We start from the raw sequence: 22,989 nt of genomic DNA on the forward strand, positions 1-22,989 counted from the left end.
TGGCAGACTTGTAAAAAATAATGTTAATAAAAAAATTTAATTAACTCATTGCTGGGAAAAAACCTAAAATCTGCCCTTGGAACAGATTCCTTTATTAAAAATAAGACAGAGCCCCACACAGTCACAGTATAATCCATTTATTAGTGTACCTTGTGAGCCATTGGTGGTGATCCAGGGGACATAACAGCTTTGGCACTTGACTGATTTCAGAGGTATTCAGCCCTTAGTAGAAAAGGATTTAATAGCAGGCTACTACACAAACAAGTTTCTGATGTGGAAAATTAAATATTTTTCCAAACAAGGGAAAACGCAGCCCAGGACATGTTCATTACTCCAGGTCACAGTGCCTTGTTCTACAAGGAGCAGTCCCAACTTGGTTACCACCAGAGGTGATTCTGTTCTCTCTAACTGTAAGAAACTCCCAGTGAGTCTATCAGGAGAGTGTTAAATACCACAGTGTAGTTTCATCTCTCTGAAGTTTTCATCTGATTGCCGAATATACACATCAAAACCTCTTTTCAAGTGGTCAGTGAATCACTGCAGCTTTTTTGGAGTGAAAAGACTTCAGGATACAGGCTTCAGAAAAAAAAGGAAGACAGACAAAAGGCAGATCTACCTCTGTTACCCCTGAGATAGCAAATGCCCACTTTGCTTGTTCCTCACCAATGCCTCCAGTCCTTAGAGAAACTGATCTGTTATTTTCTGCTACAGTTTTACAGAGATTACAAGCATAATTGACATCATGTCCAGGTTAATAAACTTAGCTTAAGCTGCCTGATTAATTATAGCTTATACCATAATTCATAGAAATCATCAGAACAGTGTTCAGCCACAAGAAAGTGATAAATCTTTAATCCAGCTTCAGGTAGCCAAGGTAGCCAAAATGAACAGGTTTGAGATAGTACCACTGCAGGCACTGTAGGTCAGGAAGATCCCAGTACTGGGGCAGCCTTTGGAGCACTGGGGCAGCCTCTGGAGGATTGCAGTATTCTCTCAAAGAAGGATAGGAGCAGCACCAAGAGCTGCTCCTTGGACCCTTACCATAGCCATGTTTCTACTCCTGCCAATGCTCCTGGCCACAGTGATGTTCTCTTTCTCACACAACCACAATGTGCCATTCTGCCATGCAAAGTTCTCTCAGAGCATCCATGGGGCACAGTGCAGCCACCAGCAACACTGAGTGAGCTCTCAGCTCCTGGAACAAGTGCACATGCATTAGCCTTATCCAAAGCACTAGTGCTGTGAAGGTGGAATGTCTCAGCCCTCCGTGTATGTCAGCACAGGGAAAGGTCTGCACAGACCTGCTCTCCCTGCCCAGAGCTCTCCAGACAGACCTACAGCAATTTCTGTGAGCTCAGTGGGACTGCTGCACCTACCTGAGACACATGGGGAGCTAACCTCAGTGGGTTTTCATCCCCTTGAAGCAAGGCTGCCACCAAGACCACACTAGCAAGTTTAAACTAGCTCCAGCATACAGACACAGCACTGAAATCACTTACAGAATTGCCTGCTATAAAAAACTGTACTCAAACAATCAGCAGGGGATACAGCCTCCCCTGGCAAACTGCATTCAGTTGTTTACCAAAGTTTAAAGATCCATCAGAAAGAGAAGACACACAGAGACAGTCAGCATATTATCAGACACCTAGACAGTTTGGATTGAAGAGAGACAGAGAAGCCACAGTCTTAGGAAAGGAACTATCTCTAGAATAATGCATAACAGAGAATATAAAGCCAGGCCCCTTATTTCCCCTCATGGCTGAGAACACAAAGACAGATGGTACTTAATGAAAACAAAAGGCAATTAATTCAGGAACCATAAAAAGAAATTATGTGCTATGGAGAATTAAATTATAATGGTTCTCATTACCAGAAAATACTGGGATTGAAAGCTTAGATTAAAACAAAAAAAATTTAAACATTTATATGGAAGATGAAGGGTGGTTACATTAAATAGTTTTTAAAAGTTAGAGATATAAACTCTTACACTTTAGGAAAAAAAAGAATGACAAAAGAATAGTGCACAGTGTTTGTACAGCACCAGGAGGACCAAGTATTTGTACTTCCATTTTTAATGATGATAATAGTAATGCAAGTAATTAATTTAAATGGGTCAAGAACAAAATTGCCCAGAAGGAAAGGTTGTTAAAACTTGTTCAGCACAACTCACACATACTATCCTTTGAAACATCTGCTGCTGTCCAACATTACAAAATACAGTCCTAGGGTGACTGAGTGCTGTTTATCCAACCAGGCAGTTCCAGTAAGCCTCAGCGGCAAAGCACATGAGTTTGGTTTGGACCACAGTCCCAGGTTAAAGGGTGCAGAGCAACAGCTGTATCCTGAAACAGGCCAGGTCAAAGTAGGAGAGTACTGACAGGCTTGCCTACAGCACAAGTAAGGTATAAACGCAGGCAAAGGAGATTGGATACTTCCTTCCCTCCTCCTGGTTCATGCAGGACTCAAAGGGTGTTAATTACAAGGATTCTCACAGCTTTCATAGTGACAAGCTCTAGGAGAAAGAAATATTTTTAACTAGAACATGGGAATTTCAGAAGACAATGCCAGGCTCACATCTCACTTGTGTTACATGGTAATTTATGCTAACTCCTGAATGGCCACTTGCTAAGTAAGCTGAGGGAAATCACCTCACAGTGTCATCCTTTGGGTGTTTCTATGCCTGTTGGGGTTACTGAAAGATCAAACCAGGTTAAACTAGAGATGTGACAGCACCCAAGGCACAGAAACTCCATCTGAGCTGCTGTATCATGCTGGCTCAGGGGAACCTGAAGGTAAAAGTCAAATCCCTCCATGTTTCCCAGACAGGTATTGCTCCTGCCAGCATAGAACTTGGCATTTAATCCCCCACAAGATGAAAGGTCTGTGAATAATTGCCCTTGGTCCTCTTGGCATTTTAATGCCTGGGAGATAAGGAGCAGTCTACAGCTTGCCTTTTAGAGACTCTGCCACGAGCCATAGGACAACACAGCCCACATGGAGCCAAGCACAGTGCTGCCAAGGAACCAAGTCTGGCATTTTAAACAGGGTTATCAGCACAAAGCTGTGCTGAAGACATTCAGCACCTCAAGAAGAGGCACAAACAGATCAGGTTTGTCTCAAAGGCCAGTTCGCAGGGGTCCTGACATTGCATGTTTTAAAGATTCTGACAATTCTTCATAAAAATAAAGTTTGCAAGCAGGATTTTAGAACAGTCCATTGCAACACTGGTAGTCCAATTATCCTATAATACCTGGAAAAGGTAAATGAAATGGTTTAGTTTAGCCTTCACACACAAAAATCAGCCACCTAGTCAGGTCAGCACCACTACATTAAGCTAATTTGTAGAAGAAAAATTAAAACTTTAGGCAATCAGTACTTCTTGAATCCAGGGCAATTTCTGGGATTCTGTCACCACATGCCCTGTAATATGACATTGCTAATACACAGACTGTGCTCTGCCTTCTGTTCTTGCATTGGTAATACCCAGATACTGAACACCTCAATGCCCTGAGTGCAGACCTTCCAGACAGAAGGTCAGTGCTTGACCCAGTTACTGCCTACCCAAAACATGCACATCTGGCACAAGTTCCACGTGTCCCATCCTATATTAATCCTCCACATTCAAGCCCTTGGTTATACATCAAAGCTTTTTGCTCCTCTTCCTGCACAGACCTGTCTCCTCTCTGCCTTATCTGTACACAGTGAGAAGATGCTGCACTGCACAGCTATTAAGGCACTTAGCCCTTCTGTCTACTTATATTTTTTTATTACTCAAGAATAATATATTACATTTAAAAAGTGCTTAAGGCAAAAGAGGGAACTCTGTTCATTTGTTTGGATGAGACAGAAGGAAGAAATTGTAATATTCAATAACCCCTGCTTTCTCTCAGCATTGTATCTGTTCAGGCTGAGAACTACAGCTTGATGATAGTGCTTGCATACCCTCAAGTTAACCCAGTTTACTCCCACTGAGAGGAATGAAAGGACAAAGAGTGCAAAGAAGAGAAAAAAGGAAGCATGACCCAGAGGTTTCAAGAATAGGACACACTTCAAAGTGGGAAGCTGCTTTGCAGCACACTTACTGTTTTTCACAAGGAATGAGTAATTTGCTTGAGGTGTATCTATACCTCAGGAGTAATTCCATGTTTCATGGAAAACTGTGAACACAGAAATACTAGACTAGCAGCACAAACAAAGGGCAGCTAATAACTATGATGAATAGGGGACTATGTAGGAAGTTCCCACAGTGCTATTAAATCATGATTCAATGCCTGAATGTTTGAGATTAACATTACATTTGGATTGAAGAAAAATGATATGTCTATTCAGCCACTTGAGGTCAGTCTTTTAAGTTCTCCATAGTAATCATGAGGGCAAGAAAGCTCCTGCCTCTCACACCGACAACTGATTCTAGAAGATGCTACTTAGGGGAAACAAAAAAAAGCCCAACAACACACACAAACTACCATAGCAAAAAAGCAGCAATAAAAACACAGCATCTGGCAGCTGGAAATGTGTGACAAAGGATTGCAGCAGGAGGGACAAGCATCTCTTAGCCTAGGCAGACACTTGAAAGGGATCCTATGGGAGCAGACCTACTATTCAGAAGAGAAAAGGTTCCCCCTAGAGACATATCAGGGAAGCTAAAAAACCCAGCTGTTGGCCTGTTCCTCAACTTGGGTCAAATCTTCTGATTCCTGGAACTGAAAAGAGCTGTTATGAAAAAAAAAAAAACTCTGAAGATTTCCACTATGCCAACATGTGGTGCTGTCTTCCAAGCATCTCGCCTCTCCTTGCAGCATGTTCCAACTGTCCAAACATACAACCATGAACAGATTTGCAGCAGTAGGTATTGCTCTACTTCTACCATTTCTGTGTGCCAGGGCAAAGGAATAAGTGTGATTGCATTAAAGGATTCAGATATTTAAAGCATTGTTACCACTGTGCACCTGCTTTCTCTGCTTACAGATTACAGACTAAAGTGAAACCAAAGACTTTAAAGAATCAGTCATAACTGTTTTCCTTCCAGTTCTACATTAAAATCTTTTGCCAGTGTCCAATGTCAAAATAAATCTCCATCAGTCACAGACCAGAAGCCACAGCCTTCTCCTGCTGCAGAGCAAAAGGACCATGTGCTGAAATTCCAAGAGCTCAGTCATTTTCATTTTAGCTTGGTCACTTTCTTGATCCAGGGTACGAATTTGCTGACCTTTGTGTACACACCGGGCGAATCCTTCCGACCACAGCCATACCCCCAGGAAGTGATGCCCAAGATGATCCAGCGTCCATTTGATCTCTGACACATGAGTGGCCCTCCACTGTCACCCTGACAGCTGTCCACCCGTTTGTCTTCAGAGAGGTTCCCAGCACAAATCATGCGGTTGGTGAACTTCCGCCCGTAACGGGCCTCACAGTCTTCCCGTGGGAGAAGGGGCACCACCCCCTGCAGCAGGGTTCTGGAATAGGACTTCCCTGGAATAAAACAGACCAGCCAGACTGATTCACATACAGGCAACAGCAGTGACCTGGTGCAACAGTGCTCCCTACAAAACCAGACACTTCTACATTTCATGTCAAGTCTGCCGCACAGAAATAGGCTGAGCTCAGCATCTCTGAAACCACGAGAACTTCTGAAAACAGTGACGCCAAGCCAGACCACAAAAAAAGAACTGTAAGATCAAAGATGTGGGGAAGAGGATTGTAGAAAAAGGTTAGATCAAAGGATGAGTCTTACTCCTGATTCTGTCAACAAGTAACTTGAACCTTGTTGAATTTATCTCACCTCTCCAAATCTCAATTTCCCCCTCAGTAAAGCAAGGACAGTGTTTTCTCAAGAAAATAAATGCAGTAGTATCTGTTAAGTGCTCATTCCTCAGAGAAGTTTTAGATGTTTCAGAGGCATTCAAATATTATTCAAAGGGAATTCCCTTTGTCTTTGGCCAGACTTGAGTCTATTTGATCACATCTCTTTATTAGCCCAGGGTTGTTGAGAACATAAGGCTAATGTGCTATTTTAGAGTATGACCTTTCTGTGCCCAAGGTTTATGTAAGTTCACAAGGTAGTAGGTAACTGCTCCCCATTGAGACAGCTGGGTTTGGTGCGTGGGAAGGATTCTAGCCACTAAGCTCCAGTAGAGCTTAAGGTAGGTACATGGCTAAGTTGCTCCTTGATCCACCCCAAATATCCTGAAGTGACACGTGCAACTGGCACAACTGGACTCCAAAGGCAAATACGTACTTGCAGTTAAAAAGCTGTGGTAATAGCTAGGGAAACAGCTGAGAAGGACGGGCAAGTCCAAAATCAACAGATGAGCTCCTGGGGCTTTTGGCAGGAAATCTTTCTAAACATATGGCTTTTATCCAGTCATAGCAGCCCCAGAAAGACCTCCATGCTCCCTTTTACCTAGAAAGCTTCACAGCAATATGCTCAAAGAGGACAGGTCTGGGCTGTCTTGAACCCAGGGCAGAAACCAGACTCAGAGTCCATCTGTCCTTGCAGAAATACACAGGTAGATTAAGCAAGGTAGTCCAAGAAAGATTTCTCACTGAGGGTTCCTTCTGCCTCTAAGCCCTCACTTCACTGTGACAGTACCATGAAGAAAGCAGGTCATGGAAACATGGGGGCCTCTCACGGGCTTGGTATAGCAGCTCTGCACAGGCTTCTCCCTTAGGGGCCTACTGTGGGCAAATACATGTGTAGAAATGGGAAGAAAGAGAGGACTGTGGCCAGAGGGCAGCATTGGTCTCTCCCACAGCTTCAGAGGGATGCTGTGGAAACCAAAGCTTTCACCAATATTGAGCAGACTCAATAAGCCTCAAAATCAGATGAAAACACAATAGCACAAAACCCCACTCATCTTCCTATTCCTTACCACCATGCACTGGCACAGACAATGGGAGCAGCGAGAACACAGCCTTGAATTGACATAAATTAATGGCCCATGTAGGCTTCTGAAGGTAGACTTCCTCACCTGTCTTGCCTCTCAAAGCCCCACCACTCACCTGTGTCTCCCCAGCCAGAGATGATGCAGGCTTGCCTGTTGATGTCAGACCTCTCTCTCCTGTCAGGCAGGCAGACGGGCAGAACGTGGTGATTGAAGGAGAGACAGTGCCCTTCTCTGCCCCGCATCCGGACCAGGGCTATGTCATTGTCATTGCTGCCAGCCCAGTAGTTCCTGTGCAGGACAATTCGCTCCACGGGCAGCTCCCTCTCAAACTCATCCTTCACACCTGTGTGGTAATCGCCCACACGCAGGAGGTAGCGCCGCACATCAACACCAAACCTGGTGAAATTCAGACTCAAGATCTCAATAGTCCTGCTAAGAGGAAAGCAGACTCACACAAGTCTCAATTGCTATGACCACAGTGGTAAAACGGTTCCAGCTGCAGGAATGTTGGACCTCTTTAGCAGATATGATCATGCCAGCTGTTGCAGATTTGGTGTCCCAAATCACTATCTACCAGGCACAGGACTTTTGCTTCTATAAAAATGATTATTATAGTTGCAACAGACTTGCGAACTGACCTATTCACAGTTCCTTAAAGCACTTTAAATATCAAAATGCTGGTTCCCTTTACGCTGTAAAGCCTCAGAGTTAAGAGGCCAGCTGTAAGCAGTGAAGGAAAAAGCAAGTCTATATTGAGTTATCCCCATAAGCACTCCAAGATCACACACATCATAACTTGAAGATGTTACTTAAGAAACTATGCTCATGTAGTTCCACTGGGCTAGGAGGATAAACTTGCATGAGGTTATGTTGTTCATCACTGAGTATCCCTTGGGGCTCCCCGCTCCCAAACACACCTTTTGAAGCAGTGGGCTGCAGTCACCACCCAGCAGCTGCTGATCAGCGTTGCTCCACACAGCAGACGAGTATCTCGACGAAAACCCTTCAGCCGCAGTGAGACCTGCCATGGCCAACTGCCTCTGAAGGAGAAACAGGAATGAGCAGTCTCACACACATGGGAGCCATTTTCCTCTTTTCCCATCCACTCTGTCTCATCTGGGCTCAGCTGGCTTGGCATTCTTCCCTAGACACTTATTCAAACCAAGTTCAAAAATCACCAGTGAAATTGCATTAATGTAGTCAGCATCTCCCAGGCTACTTCCAGAGCCTGAAGGAAAGCTGGAACCAGTCTGACTCAGCATTTACAGGGCAGTACCTCAGAGACTTGTTTCCACCTATGATCCTTTTCTTGCGACGGTGAAGCAGGCGCATCCCACACACTCCAGACTCTGGACCTGCATGGCAAAGTCACAGCAGTTGGATAGGGACCTTCACCTTAGAGTATAAGCATTGCTGTCACAGAGCCAAATACCATTCAGCTTCTCTGAGGGCATTAATCGTCAAGGTTGTGGATTAATGGACTGTGGACTGTGTTGTGCATATGGAATTAATAGAACATTTGATCCCATAGGTTTCCTTAATTTCACCAGAGGTGCTTACCTGAAGTCTCTATGGTCTCATGCCAAGAGTGGGGCCTATACTTATACTTCCTGAGTACTCTAAACCCCTAAGATTGCTTATGATTGCTGTTCTAAGGAAGAGTATGGTGACTTGGCTGTGGGGAAATTGTGCAGGCTCAAAGGCCTGACATGGGTGGAGCTCCTCAGACTAATTTGGAACACTCTGTGCTGCTAAGAAGATACACTGAAAACAAGAAAAACGTAGGAGGTGCAGGACAGGACATGCTTATTTTGTAGGTGAAGTTTCAGCCGAAGACAAGCATGACAGGGAAAAACCACAAAAGCATGCAGAGATCCTACAACCAGAACTCCAGATTCCTGCATAGAAGAAATGGGAATGTCACCTGTTCTCTTGAAATCTTGGACCTTTTCTTCCACATAGTCACAGATCACCCCAGCATCCTCACTGTGCCAGCAGCTGTGAATCCTGGTGTCAGGCGTGGCACATTGCCCCAGGCTGTCCTCCATGCCACTGCATTCTATGTTGTCCAGATGGATGGGCCCATGGCCTTCGCCAAAATAAGCCATTGCCCTGGCTTTTGCTGTCCCACTGCAATTAAAGAGAGGGTGGCTAATGTGCAGTGAGTAGGAGCCTAGTGAACCTGTCACCAGTGCATTTTAAGTGGAGTAATATTTGTGTGTCACTCCACACACCAACAGCAGTAGAGGGAGAAGAGCAACCTACTCCCTCAAGCATATCTGGGTGTGCCAAAACTAAAACTAAGCCCCCAGAAGCAAGTCCAGAAGTGTTCCTGAGAACTGTTTATGTCTGAAAGATGCCTGTACCACAGCTCTCACCTGAATCCCAGCTGCCTGCAAACCACTGCAGCATCTCTGTCTGTCCAGTCATCATCACAGACACTGCCCCACTGCCCATTCAGCAGGACCTCAACCCGGCCCTCCTTGCTGCTTTCTCCATCCACCAGCCGCACAGGAGGCCCTGAAGCAGAAAACACATGAGCTGCTGCAAGCAAAATAACCAGAGGGGTCACGTGTCCAAAACTTGGGTTCTACAGAAAAAGATGAATCCCAGACATCAGTAAGCTTAAAACTAAAAGGAAAAAAAAGGGAGAAAAAATAAAGAAAATAAAGAAGTGTGTCTATATGAAGACGTTTTACCTCTGTGCTGAATCAGAACACTATATACATACTAATTTATTTAATACATACTGGAAATCATCAGTGGATCATACTCTGAAAGCTGGGTAAAGAGGAGAATAAGAACAGAAAGAAAGTTATTAATCCTAAGGCAAGAGTTAGACAAGCTTAAACATGCCTGGGAAAAAAAAATCAATTGAATTGTAAAACTATTACATGATTCTAAGCAAGAGAAGAGTTCTACATCCAGGAAAAACAAAAATGTTGGATGCCAAACAAATGTCTAACAAACTGGAAAGTCTCCTGTAGTAAGGAAAGGGGAGAGTATCAGGCATTATATAAATGAGGAAATTATGCTAACTTGAAATACTTTCACAATTTTAATTAGAAGCGTGCCATCCACACAAGGGAGTGCAAACAGCAACCCCTTGCATCTGAAATCCTCCTGTCTTTGCTAGGTGTGGCTCTAATGTAACCACACCTAAGTTTCCTAAAAGGTCTAGTTAAAGGGTTCCCTTGAGCAATGGCCCACTAAGGCAGCCACTGTCCCTCAGCCCCTGAGGTTTGTTTCAGACACTGCCAATACAACTCTCTCCAGTTTCCATTTACTGCTGGTCTGACAGTAGGTCTGGTGGAGCCACAGATTTGTGGCTCTGCCCCAATTCAGCCAGGGCTCATTCCTCCTCAAAAAGCAGACCTCTTATTGAAACAGCACAGGGAAAACTCCCACATCTGCCAGAGCTTACAAGGGAACAGACCAGAAAGTGAAACTTTCCCACTGTTCAGGGCAAGAGCAAGGTGAGTTACCCAGGCTGCCATCCATGACCGTGTTGCTTTCTGGGGAACAGCGGACTCCCAGATCCTCAGCATGGGAGCAGTCATGCTGCCCCCAGTTGCTGTGGGGACAGTCCAGGAGAGTCAGCTCTGTCCCCACACATGCCACATCATCCAGTAAGATGAAGCCTTGGCCAGCACCATACTCTCCTTCAGAGGCCAGGGCAGCAGGACCACTAGAGGAAGGAAACAGAAAATTGTCATTGAAAAAAATTAACATTGAAACTCTAAATGCCACAGAAGGACCCAAGCTCAGATCCAAAGAGAAACTCCCCTGCTTAACTATGGTACCAGTGGCCTTCTGACCTAAACCACTCAGTGGACACACAGGATGGCAACCAAGCACCCTCATGTCTTGCCAGCTTCAGTTTTCAGGGAGGCCTCCCCAGACCAGTCAATTTTCTAGTGTTTGGTCAAAGGCATGTTCAAAGGCACAGAGGGCCAGCAGAGGCTGCTTTGCAGTCATAGCAGGTACATCAATTTGAGGAGGGGCTGGCAGAGGAGGCATCAAAAATGTCAACATTTAAGTAATTCTATTTCTTTTTATAGAAAACAGCTACCTGGAATTGAACTGCGGAAGACTGTAAACTTAGGCACTAAAACAGATGACAAACATAGTATGTAGCTGAACTCAAATGGAAGAATTTAGTCTTTCTTTCATCTATGAAGTTGAAATTTTAGAAGGAGATCCTAATAATGTTTTAAAAAAGCCACATAACCCCATTTTAGTAGCTCAAAGGCAAGAGTATCCTGATTTTAAATCTTTCCCAACTCCTACCTGAAGGGACAACAGCTCAGCAATGGGCTGAAAATCCCTATTACTACTCTTTTTTGCCCTGATGGTCTTTGCTCAGCTACTGAAGGTGATACATTTGGAGCAGATAGGTGATATCCTTTTACTGACAAAGTAGAAGTTACACCTGCAGATTTAAGGAGTGTTAAAGAAAATTCTCTGATTTTGCTGAGGGGTTCATAAGGACCGTATTAAGCCTGTTATCTGCTTTCAAAACAGGCTGTGGCAAGAGATAATAGATTTTTTTTTGCCCCTTGGAAAGGATGCAGATACCTAGTAATCTTTCCTTAATAAATTGTTTAATGGTAATAAGCCTTCTAACAAAAACACCATTGAAGGATTAAGATCCAGCCTATCCCAGTCAATGGTGATGGAACCTAATCCTGGAAATTAGGAAGCACAGACACCACACAGTCTCAGTCCTACCTGAAGCCCAGCTGCCTGCAGACCACTTGGGCAGCGAGGTCTGTCCAGCCATCATCGCACACCGTGCCCCAGTCTCCATTGTAGTAAACTTCCACCCTGCCTTCGCTGGGGCTGCGGCCGCCGGCCAGCCGGAGCGTGCCCTCTGCAGGGGGTGCGAGAAGGAAAGGGCAGCACTCAGGAGGGGAGATAAGAAACAGCCTGTGCACCATGCTAGGTCTCTGCACCACCCGTGAGGGAAAGAAACAAAAGAGACAGATGTTTGTGGGTACTCAAAATACAAATGTTCATTGCTTCCAAACATACTCATCTGCCAGGGGAGGATTCACTTCAGCCTTTCCACACTACCTGAGCAAAACCGTGGGAACACCACTGAGTCTGCCTCTGATCTACTCTCTGCCTCCACATCCAGCAGCCCTTGTGGGAGCCATATATGGAAGCTGTGCAGGATCCTGAACCAGGGGTTACCTGCTGAGCAAGCCGAGTAATGTGGGGATGAGACCGACCGCATCTGACTGGCAGAGCTGAACATCTGTACCTGTGAAAGGGTCACAGGAGACCCCAGCGTCTTCAATGTGGTCACAGTTTTGCTGTCCCCAGTCACTCTTCTTGCACTGATCAAGGGAGAGTTCATTCCCTGAGCACTGCACTTCATCCAGCAGGATTGGGCCAGATCCCTGCCCGTAGTGAGCCCATGACAAGGCTTTTGGGGTCCCACTGTAAACATTACAGATATGTATGCTCAATAAGGAATGCCACAGTCTTGTGTCCTCAGATTCTGCTTTGCACAGGGACTCTCATATGCTAGGTCACTGTCCTCCCATAGATCATTTTTTTACACAGCACAAACCCATAAAATTGACAAGAATGGGGTACAAAAACCCTTTATAGGATGATCAATCCAGAATTATGTTTCCTAAGGTTTCTGTGTATTTTCTATAGGAAGGGCTGGTAGTATAGTGAAGGGATATGCTCTCTGTTCTTCATTCTGCCTACTTCTATTACTACTCCATGACATACAGCAAGGAAATTACCTGAGTCCCAGCTGTCTACAGACTACTTCAGCATCCCGGTCGTCCCACTGATCATCACAGATGGTTCCCCACTTGCCATCATGGTAAACCTCCACTCGCCCTTCAAAGCTCTCCTTCCCCCCAACTATACGAAGTGGGGCGCCTACACCTGTGCTTCAAGGAACAGAGAGAGAGCACAACAGAACAAGACAGACAAAGCACATCCAGCAGTTTAGGGTGCAGAACCATCCTCTAGCCAGAGGAACTCTCCTGATGCTCTCTTACCACATCCTCCCCTCCAGACCCCCCACAAGTACCCATGATTGCAGCCCCCAGGGTGGGATACTGCTGGTCCAGAGATGTCTCTTTAATTGGCTGCTGTGGAGACCAGGAGTTCTCTGCCTGCAGACAAAAACCTGGCTTGATAAGAAGGGGATGTGGTCATAAGCATCAGCCATCTTTGGGAGATTGAGATCTTTCCCTGGAGATTTACCTTCTGGAGGAACACAAGTTACCACGGCACTCCCCTGGTGACAAGCTCCTGACAGAGCTTCCTGATAGCCACACTGCAGCAGGGCTTCCTCATCTCCATGGCAGTTTGCTGACTGCAGGTGCAGGGGAACAGGCCACGGTCCAGAATGACTCTTCTTGCCAGCTGTGCCGATCTCACTGGTACAGAGGATGCAACAGAGCAATGAAATGCCACAACACAGCTTGACTTACAAGTTCCTGCTGTTGTTGTGACTCTCCAGGCCAGTTGTGGCATTTCACATCCTGGTGTGCCCAGTTAATTGGAAGTGCATAAAGGCGTGACCTACAGTCTAATGGGAAAGCACAATCAAGCACACAGCACTTCCCAACCCCTTTATGTGCCCACCTACTGCAGAGGAGTTGGTGTAGTCAGAAATGGCACTCTCATTTGAGAGCAATGAACAAACCCATCAACAGACTCAAACACCAAACTAACTAAATCACCTTCCCTCTGTTGACCTTATCTCTTTGCTGTTTAGAAGTTTCAATGTCCAAATCCCAGATACCCAAAGAGCGTTCGTACTCCTAAAATTTCTGTTAGATCACTGTAGTAACTCCAGCTGATGATCATAAAAAGGGAAAGTGATCTCATAGCTCACTTTTCACAGCCTGGAGCATGAAGCAGAGACTATTGTTTCAAAAACTTCTTGCAAATGATGATTGGGTTGGGGGTAGCCACAGAAAGAAAACAGTAAAAAAGGACCCTGCTAAGTGGAAAATTAGACCACAGAACAAACTCCTTTCTGCCAGCCAGAGGGACTGTAACCACAGAGGCTGCTCTTTCAGAAGCCACTTGAGCATGTACCTCTCACAACCAGACTGAGGTTCCCACCTGAGACCTAGTTGCCTGCAGACAACACTGGCATCCCAGTCAGTCCAGTGGTCAGCACAGATGATACCCCAGAGTCCATTGAAATACAGCTCCACACTACTGTCTTCAGCCAACCGCACAGCACCTTCCAAAGAGAAAAAAAAACAACCAAAAACCAGCTGCTATCTGCTGATAGAAGTTTCAGACCAGCAAGTAGCTGAGCTGAACTGCACCTGGCTTCTTTCATCCCTGTTTTACCTGTGCTGGCACTAAAGTGATGTGCATGAAACAGTGTGGGGTGGGGCACGTTCCCAGTCCCAGCAATGGCTGACTGGGAGGACGGTTGGTGTTTTCAAATCCATGGTAATACCAGCAGGAAATTTGGCTTCTGCAAAAGCTCCTGGATTCTCCTTCTGTGAATGGGGATGATTTTACATGCTATCTTGAAAGGGAGTGTGAAAATCTATTCAATTACTTCTGACACTCCATTATCTATTTCCATCAACCACTTCACCTGCATGACTGTTGCTACAGTGAGATGTTTAATAACAGCAGATGAATCCTCTTTAATTTCTCTAAGAAAAGGAAGCGCCAGTGTAAATACTCTTTCAATTCCCACCCCACCAAAAATTTTACCACTGTTTAGAAGGCACATTTCCTCACTCAGTTTTAGTACTTGCAAAGGACACACCTGTCTGCAGCACCTCAGTACAGGCACACAGCACCACTACACTTATATTCTTCTCTTTAATGAAGCCATCTTTGAAAGAACATCCACTGGCAAGGGAAATGACTGTCAATTCATTTATTAAACTGGTGTTTCAACTGTTTTGCAAAATGCAGGAAAAGCAAGGAAGGTCAGAAAACAGGACATATTCAAGAATGCTGCACAGCAGCCAATGCATTGAGAGAGCTCAGCTCCTTGCTTGCCTCAAAGTAAACAGCAGTCCTTCTGCCAGCACTGAGGAAGTTTAACACAAGCCTAGGACCTGCCTTGAAGAAGTAGTTTATATTTGAACTGTTACACTTAGGTGAGGAATGCTCTGATATGGACCCTAAAGGAGAAGAAGTGGGTTGTTTTCTACATAACTGAAACTGTTTTCAAAGTGGCATAAGTTAGCAGTAGAAAAAAAAGAAGTCTCTTTGTATAAGAATAAAACATCTATACAAGGCATTACAGCTACAGCAGCTTAAATCCACCCACTACGATATACACACGTTCTTCTCCCACACAGGCTAGCCTCTAGTATTAATTATCTCAACAATTCGGAACTGCCTTTGTACTGTGCTTTTTCCACAGGGTGCTCCACCTGCCACTTGCAAGTCTGTGCAGCACACACTGCTGGCTAGAGCCCCGAGGCAGCAGAGCCCTTACCTTGGTTACAGTCACAGTTGGCCCAGCCAATGGCCCCTGACACAAGCCTGTAGAAGCACCAGGGCGTCGTTCCCCCGTCTGGGTTCCTGCAGAAGTTGTGGTCCCCCAGGCCACGATCTGGGTACTGCTGGACATAGTCAGGGAACTCTGTCCAGTTGAGACACTCTGCCCCGGCCTCGGTGACCGCCAGTGAGCCGTTGTAGTAGCCAAGAGGTCCCACAGGACACACGCTGGGTGCTGGGCACGGGAAGCGAGGGTTACCATCACCATCACACGCTGAAGCTCAGACAACATGGGAGACACCAGCTGGTTATGAGAAATACCCCTGGTGTTTGCAGCCTCAGCTGCTGCTTGCTTGATTCAAACTCTATCACTCTCCAAGGTGCTGCTCAAAGAATATTCATAATACTCACTGTCTAAACCGCAAACTGATCTGAAGCAATGAACTGCCCAGACAGACCTTTGAATAGTGTTAACTTAGGGCCCAAACATAACAATTTGAACTGGTTCCCATTACTGTACATGCAATACATGTCCTCACTTTGGAGCAGAACTGCACAAAGCAGGAAGGTGGGAAATGTATTTCATAGCATGTAGTTTCCCTATACACATGAGCAGATCACCTTGCTTATCTGGACTTGACTAATACATTCAAATTTATTTTGTGGGAAGTGCAGGTGCCATGTGAAATATCCTGTGTAAAAATACCCAATAATTAATTTATTGTGGTCCTTAAAAAAGGAGAAAACTCTCAATTCATGGCACTGAAATAACAAAGTGGGGAAAAAACCACCCAGGTTTTGTGGGCTTTATAGAGTCCATAACATGGGAAGAGTAGACTGAGAAAGGGACATTTACAGCTCTACTCACTAAGCAAACAGAAAGAAGCCAACACTTTCAGAAAACCCTTCTGCACCTGAGGCAAAGAGCAAGGGTACAAAGTAATGTTGCATCATGTCATTTGCCCTCTAGCCCCTGCCAGGCCTAGAGGGGCTAAGCAACAGCTGAAGGTTAAATGCAAGGTACAAAAATGAGAAGCAGCTGGAAGTCAGTGTCTGGAAAACAAATCGTATGTGTGGCATCCACTGGGATGGTGTCTGAGAGGGTGTCTGAGAATTCAGTAGTTGTTAGAGCAGAAAAAAGGTAAGCATGCAAAAAAGACCAAGGCAAAGAAAGAGATTAAAGAAAAGAACGTGTAGGAGGAGCAGGAAGCTGCAAAAGCATTCGACATGAAGGAACAGAAGGAGTCTGGCCACGTTGGTGAAGGAGATAAACAGGCACTGGGACAAGAGAAAAGATTGAAGTGATGAAAAGAAAGGAAGAAGGCCAGTAGCAGTGGTTCATCGTGCCTATGGTCTCAGATCACCACTGCAGGAAAGAGTCTGCCCAATGACTGAATTAATAACTTCTTGTTCTTACCTGCACTCTGCAAATGGTTTTGGTTGGGCTTGAATCCCAGGAAAGCCTGAGAAAAGAAACAGAGCAAAAGCAGAGAGATGATTATCCAATGAAATAAACATGGGCATGTCCTAAAAGCAGCTCAGCTTTAGGCAAACACACCCTAGTAACCAGCCTCTTCCCTGGTCTCCCCATTGCTCCTCTTCAAATACAACCATAGCTCTGTCCACTAACAACAAAATGAATAATTACTGGCCTGCAGAGATTTACTCTTGATCTAAGCACTACATTACTGGGCTCTGCTTGGTTTTTTTTCAACAGAGTTGGAAGTCTGAATGATATGCCTATGGAAAGGAAATCTAGAAGAAAATCATTATTATCAGTAAGAAAAATAATAACTACTAATCCTCTCACTGTTTATAGGGCAAGTCATCTACAGCTATAGTAGCAGATATTTATTTACTTGAGTGACAGGATGATGCCCCCAGAATACCTGTTAAAATGGTAATAAACATCCATGTATAAAGTAGGAAACATCCAAGGAAGAAAATCCAAGGCCTTTTGAGGATTTTGTTTTTAATACTTGAAAATATGATATGGACTATGCTGTTATTATCCAAATGGGGTTAAAGTTAAGACCAAAAAATACGAAACAAAGTCCTCAGAATTCTAGTGTCCTGTCTGGCCCCACAACTGCATTTCCTCTTATAGGCAGGGGTTTTTTTGTGGTTGTAATGTGACTGTAGGCTGAGAGATAGGGATCTCCACTCAACATCACGACATAGTGTGCAAGCAAGTGCAAGACCTTCACAGACTCAGAGTGAAAAGAAGAAATGGTACATGCTTCTGCTAGCTTCTTGTAGTTTAAGTAGTTTCTAAACATTGTTAAGTGAACATTTCTAATACTTTTATAGAAAGAAAGAGTTGTAATTCACAGAGCAGAGATGTGCAGCTAAAGGATAGCTAAAAGATACTGGCTATTGGTAATGGTTGTGGTTTTCTTCAAAATGCAGTAATTTTGCGTCTCTCAGCTTCACCTCTTCCTGGAAAATAGGAAAAGTTATATTTGGAATTAAACCAAATCCACTTCTGGAATAAGCAGAGGTAATTCCCACAGAAATCTGACAAGAACAACACCTATTCATGTCAGATATAATTTTCAAATCAAGCTTAGGAATATGATCCAGAAGGTGCTGACAACCATGGCCAAGCTCCAGCATCACTTCCCAGAAGTCAGAATAGGACACTGCATATGGAAGATGAATTCCTGACATGGTTCAGTAGTAGCAGATCAGATCTCAGGTTCATATTCACAAAGGGATGCACAGATAAACTCTTTTCTGGCAAAAAATTCATCTGTTTGCATGTATCAGGCTGTTGCAAGCCTTCATATGGTTTCTGGACCAACAACACTGAAGGACTCTCCTGATCTCACAGCTCTTTGCAGAGAGTAGAAAGTGAGCTAAGCTGTACTTTTGTGACTGCACCTCAATCCAGGTCCCTCAATCCCTCGCTATTAGTGCACACCTGCACACACATGTAAGCCTGCCAGTGATATAAATATGAGAGACTGAACCTCCTCTTCTTGGACCATAAACAAAAGTATTTCAGTCCAAGTAATAAACTTCCCTTCAAATGAAAAATTAGTTGCTGCCAGTTTCTGTAGCAGCTTCTAAAATACTCCAACACCGACCATCGCCACCAATTAAATTCAGTGCAAACAGCCTATGCTGCAGGCATTGTCCCAGGTCTGTGCAGCTATAAATCATCTGTCCACAAGCAAGAGACAATCAGCAAAGAACAGAAATAAAGGATCTTTCCTGCCAGGGTCACTGCAGTGCATGAGAAACACTGGAAACCCAAGCCAAAGCATCTGCAAGCCCTTGTGTATTCTGCTTTTCCGGTTTATTTCTTTTTCTGGATTTATATGCATAATGAAACAAATCTCTCCCCAAGCCCCCAGTCCTTCCCAGAGACCACAACTGCCTAAATGCTCTAGAAAACATTTTCAAGTAATAACAAGGTCCACTTACAGCGAGGATATTAAAAGGGCCATGTGACTTCTTACAAGCAGATAGAAAAATAACCTTTTCTTACCTCCACACATCTGAGACAGGATAGCAGACTTGAGAGCTCTACCAGGAGCCCGAGTATTTTGGAGATTTCCATCCCTCGTGTACAAAGTGAGCAGAAGGTTCTTCAAGCATCACATTCTGGTTCAGCTGCCAGGGTCTGCTTTCCCACGCTAGCCGCTCCGCACCGGAGGGAGCGGGGTGCCTTTTCCATTGCTACGCAGGGAAAGGGATGTGAGGAAAGGGATCAAAGTTCCCCGCAGCATCTTAGAATTTCACTTTCCCGTTCTTCTCCTCATCTCTTCTCATTGATTCTTCTCTTCAGAAAGGGGAAGAGAGGAGAGAAATAAGGGAACAGACCATGTCCCCGAATTTCTCTGGTACATTCGGAGGCGAGCACAAGCGCTGGGGCACAGCCCTCAGCCTCTCCTCGCCCCGCTGTCCCCTCCTCTCCGCAGCCTCCCCCGTGCTCCAGGTACGCGCTGCTGGCAGCGCCAGCCTCCGCCTCCCCGCCCCTTGTGCCCCGCGGCGGGGCCGGCCGCCGCTCCTCTCCTCTCCTCTCCTGCAATGTCCTTCCCCAGCCGCCTTTTCCTCCTCTTCCCAAGGCACAGAGGCTGCAGCACGGCAAGGAGCTGGGGCTGCGTCCTATTGCAAAGCCCGCAGCAACAGCTGGGAAAGGCAACGGCGTGTGCGCGTACATTTGCCAGAGATTAGACTCCTTGGAAGGAATCTGGACTTTATCCCCCCCACCGCTGCCTCCTCGATTAGCAGCTTGCAGCCTCCCGAGGTCAGCTCTCCTCAGATTTGAACCCAGGTAAATGGGTCCCAGAAAACTCTTATGTCAAGCAGCTTCCAGATGTCCCCCAGAAAACCCACAGGTGGCACAGCCCTGTCCAGCGTGCTCCCAATTTTCAGCCCTCTATCTTGCCATCGTGGGTATTGCCACCAGAGAACTTTGCCATCCAGTGTCTCCTTGACCTTGAGCTATATTTTCCCTCAATTGCCTAGAATGCTTTCCAGAGGGTTAATCATTATGGTATTACTGTGAACAATCCTATCCCATGGGGGCTTTTAGCATTTTCAACTTGCTGGTCCTTCATATGAATTAGGGTTCAAGGCTACAAGCTTTAAACACTATTAAATCTAAGAAAGCAATTGGGTCTTTGAAGCTATTCAGTCTTGGAAATACTTTTTTTACGCATTCCTGGTGCTGCTTCTCTGCTCAGATCCAGCTGTAATGTAATGTAATGGGTACTTCTTATATTCTGATTTTGGAGCAATGAATTCATGGTGTTCTACAGCATGAAACATGAAGGTCACCTTTAGGAATGAGCTCACTTCTGGCCAAGTCTGCTGAATAGCACTTCCAAAGACACCTTCAGCATAAAAACAAGGAACAGGCTGCTAAAAATCTACTGACTTGACAAAAAGCCTCTTTTTTTTCTTCCTTCACTTTTGCCCATTACTCACTTCATGTGACAGTTATGTGTTGCCTCATCCTCAGTCACTCATCAAAGGCAAGGAAATTTCCCTCCATGCTGGATCTTTTACAGGAGCCACTAATGAGAAAAAGAAGCTGTTTCTGGAGTGGATTTGGCCAAGAATTACACTCAGTTAATCAGGAGCAAATCTCCTATATCCTCATAGTCAGGGAGGCAGACGATCAGGGCAGCAGGGGATGGAAATAGCTTAAATGCTGCATCACACTATAACTCTCAGGCAGCAGTAACACAAAGGAGCTGCACAAAATAAAAAATATGGGACTGTGTTAGAATTTAGAAACACTTATTCCACTAAACACACAAGGAAAGGACATACCGGAAACAGGAACAGAAATTCTATTAGCATTCAGAGAAAACTAGCTCCTTACTAGAGGTTGTTGATGCTCATTCAGAACTCCATCCCATGAGACACTCCCTGTTCAGGCCTCTGACGCACAGGGTTTCACACCTCAAGCAGAAGTCTGCACTGGATTTTTCTCATGGTACCTTCTAAGCTGCCTCCCTGTCAAGGCAAAGTTTTCCTAAATAAAGTGATTTAATAGATAAAGTAATTTTAAAGGAAACACAGAGCAGTACACTAAAAGCAATAGAAGTCCAAGCCTGTATTCAATTTCTGGAAGAATGATGACCTGGGAAGACACAGTGGGTTTTACAGTTGTCTCCTCTCTGGCAGGTACTGTTTTGGAACTATTTCCTTCTTACCAAGACTCCCCTTGTTTTTCTCATAATAACATTCCTTGAGAGAGGTGGAATTCTCAAAAGCTTCTCATGACTACTCTCCATGGTGGAGAGGAAGACCTAAAAGGGAATTATACCAATATAACTACTGTAGTTTAGATCAGTAATGTATCTACAGGTAGGGTAAAACATCCTGAACTTTCTTGTATGGGCAAATTTGAAGTAGTTGTAAATATCTAAATCTGCTATTTAACAGTAGTCACCTTTTCACCATGACATAAGCATGGTTCTATTACAGGAAGTCTGTGATTCCCTATAGAGTCTGTCTTGATTTTGCCAGATTTTCCTGTATTGACCCTTCTCAACAAGAAATGTCATCTTCTAAAATGTCCCTGGTTCTCTGGAATTACAATCTATTTCTCCTGAACTAGCAGGACAACTGTTCATCACGACCAGCTGAAATATTAATGCTACATCCACAGTGAAAGCCTAAAAGGAGTAGCTAACAGCAATCACACCCAGAGCTGGTATAGTAGTCAAGCTATAAGGTACAGAAATAAGACCAAGGAATTCCAGCAGATCTGCTTAAATCCTGTAAATCCGACTTAGGAGGGTAGAACAGCTAGTCAGCTTTTGTTTAATTCTTTCCTCACCACACAATCACATACAGGTCTCTGCAGCCATGTTCTTAACCAGTGTGCTCCACACCAGAACAGTTTTCCTTACCCCCCAGCAACAGCATCATGGGATGGTACAAACCCAACAACTCAGAAAGAACAGTGCTGCTCCCTGTGGGTACACACACAAACTATTAATGGAGTGATCCTCAATACCAGCATGTCACAGAATGCATTTAAACACCTAATATAAGCTTAATGGTGAGACACAGGAAAATGGCCAGCAGCTGAAATTGCCAAGGACAATCAGTAACTGGAGGGTTTTTGGCTATAACAAAAGAAGCAAAAGAATTGCTCAAGTACTTTTAAAGGAAGCAATGTAAAACCTGGGTGCACCTGAAAAGCACTGCTGCTTATAGTAGATATATAAAAGGTTAGACAAAACCCCAAACAACTGAATTTGTGAAGCTCACCATGAAGCAGTATAATACAAAAATAGCTGTTCAGATTAGTAGGAGCAGTGCAAAATTTCAAAAGTAAAAATAGAAAAAGGTATTAAGTGTCTCTGTTACAGCCTCTTATGTAAGACTGTTCCACACAGACACTAGAATTTGGTACATTCAGCACAGGTGCTATCTTAAGAGATGCCTAACACTTTTATTCCAAGTTTTAATATGAAGAAAAATAATCAAGAGAGGTAAATCAGTTTCTCACTCCCAATCTAGTTTATATCCTTCAGAAATGAAGGAACAGCAAGTAGCATTCTTTTTCACAATGTCTTCTGGACAGAAAATGCAAAATGCCACAGAACCAGTGTTTTCCCAAACTCAGATGTGGATACTGTGTTCTTACTGACCCCAAGTCCTCTAAAAAGACCCAATTATGTCATAATAGCAACAAAAGAATAAGCTACCCTGGATTATCCACTAATGAGCCACTGTAATTAACCACTAAGCAAATGTTGCTTCAGTAACTTGAAAGCCTTCACCTGACCAAAATTTTTGTGATGCAAGTATCAGCCTGGGGCTCCAGAGGACTCAGCTCCAGCAAACTCCACAGCCACCCATGGGTAAACACAGAGTCTGTGTGTGCCTGACTCTCCTCTTATTCTGCTTCTTCTACATGCCCCAAAGAATTACTGATATAAATGGTTATACCATTAGTTCTCCACGACACTGCATCTTCCCCACCAATGAGGTACTGTTCCCAAGAACCTGCCTGGAGTTTTGTGGTACTGCAGTGGAAACTGCCCCTCCCCACTCCCCCCACAATCAAAACTATAAATGAATTACATTATTTCAATTATCACTCCATGCTTTAACTTTCTCTACCCCTTTTAGTTTTTTTTTTTACCAAAAAACAATGAAACATTTTGTT

At 44.5% G+C, this 22,989-nt stretch overlaps 1 protein-coding gene across 2 annotated transcripts; it reads right to left on the reverse strand.

The window, feature by feature from the left end:
• Positions 1-121: 121 nt before the first annotated feature.
• Positions 122-22,876, reverse strand: LOC102070511 (neurotrypsin). 2 transcript variants are annotated; one of them, XM_005481445.4, is made up of 17 exons: positions 20,686-22,876; positions 20,286-20,554; positions 18,841-19,134; positions 16,765-16,810; positions 15,346-15,582; positions 13,992-14,115; positions 13,122-13,297; positions 12,650-12,797; positions 12,154-12,332; positions 11,619-11,760; positions 10,373-10,575; positions 9,266-9,407; positions 8,812-9,017; positions 8,164-8,242; positions 7,805-7,927; positions 7,003-7,283; positions 122-5,472 (listed from the first exon to the last, which is right to left on the reverse strand). In XM_005481445.4, the coding sequence occupies exons 3-17, from the start codon at positions 18,910-18,912 to the stop codon at positions 5,162-5,164; spliced, it is 2,469 nt and encodes an 822-aa protein (XP_005481502.2). In that variant the 5' UTR covers positions 18,913-19,134; positions 20,286-20,554; positions 20,686-22,876; the 3' UTR covers positions 122-5,161. The 2 variants fall into 2 exon arrangements, with proteins under 2 accessions (XP_005481502.2, XP_014131153.2); XM_014275678.3 differs by having other exon boundaries at positions 15,346-15,621.
• Between the last annotated feature and the right edge of the window lie 113 nt (positions 22,877-22,989).

This window comes from Zonotrichia albicollis, chromosome 7 (assembly GCF_047830755.1).
Source record: "Zonotrichia albicollis isolate bZonAlb1 chromosome 7, bZonAlb1.hap1, whole genome shotgun sequence".
In the NCBI taxonomy this organism is placed as follows: Eukaryota; Metazoa; Chordata; class Aves; order Passeriformes; family Passerellidae; genus Zonotrichia; species Zonotrichia albicollis.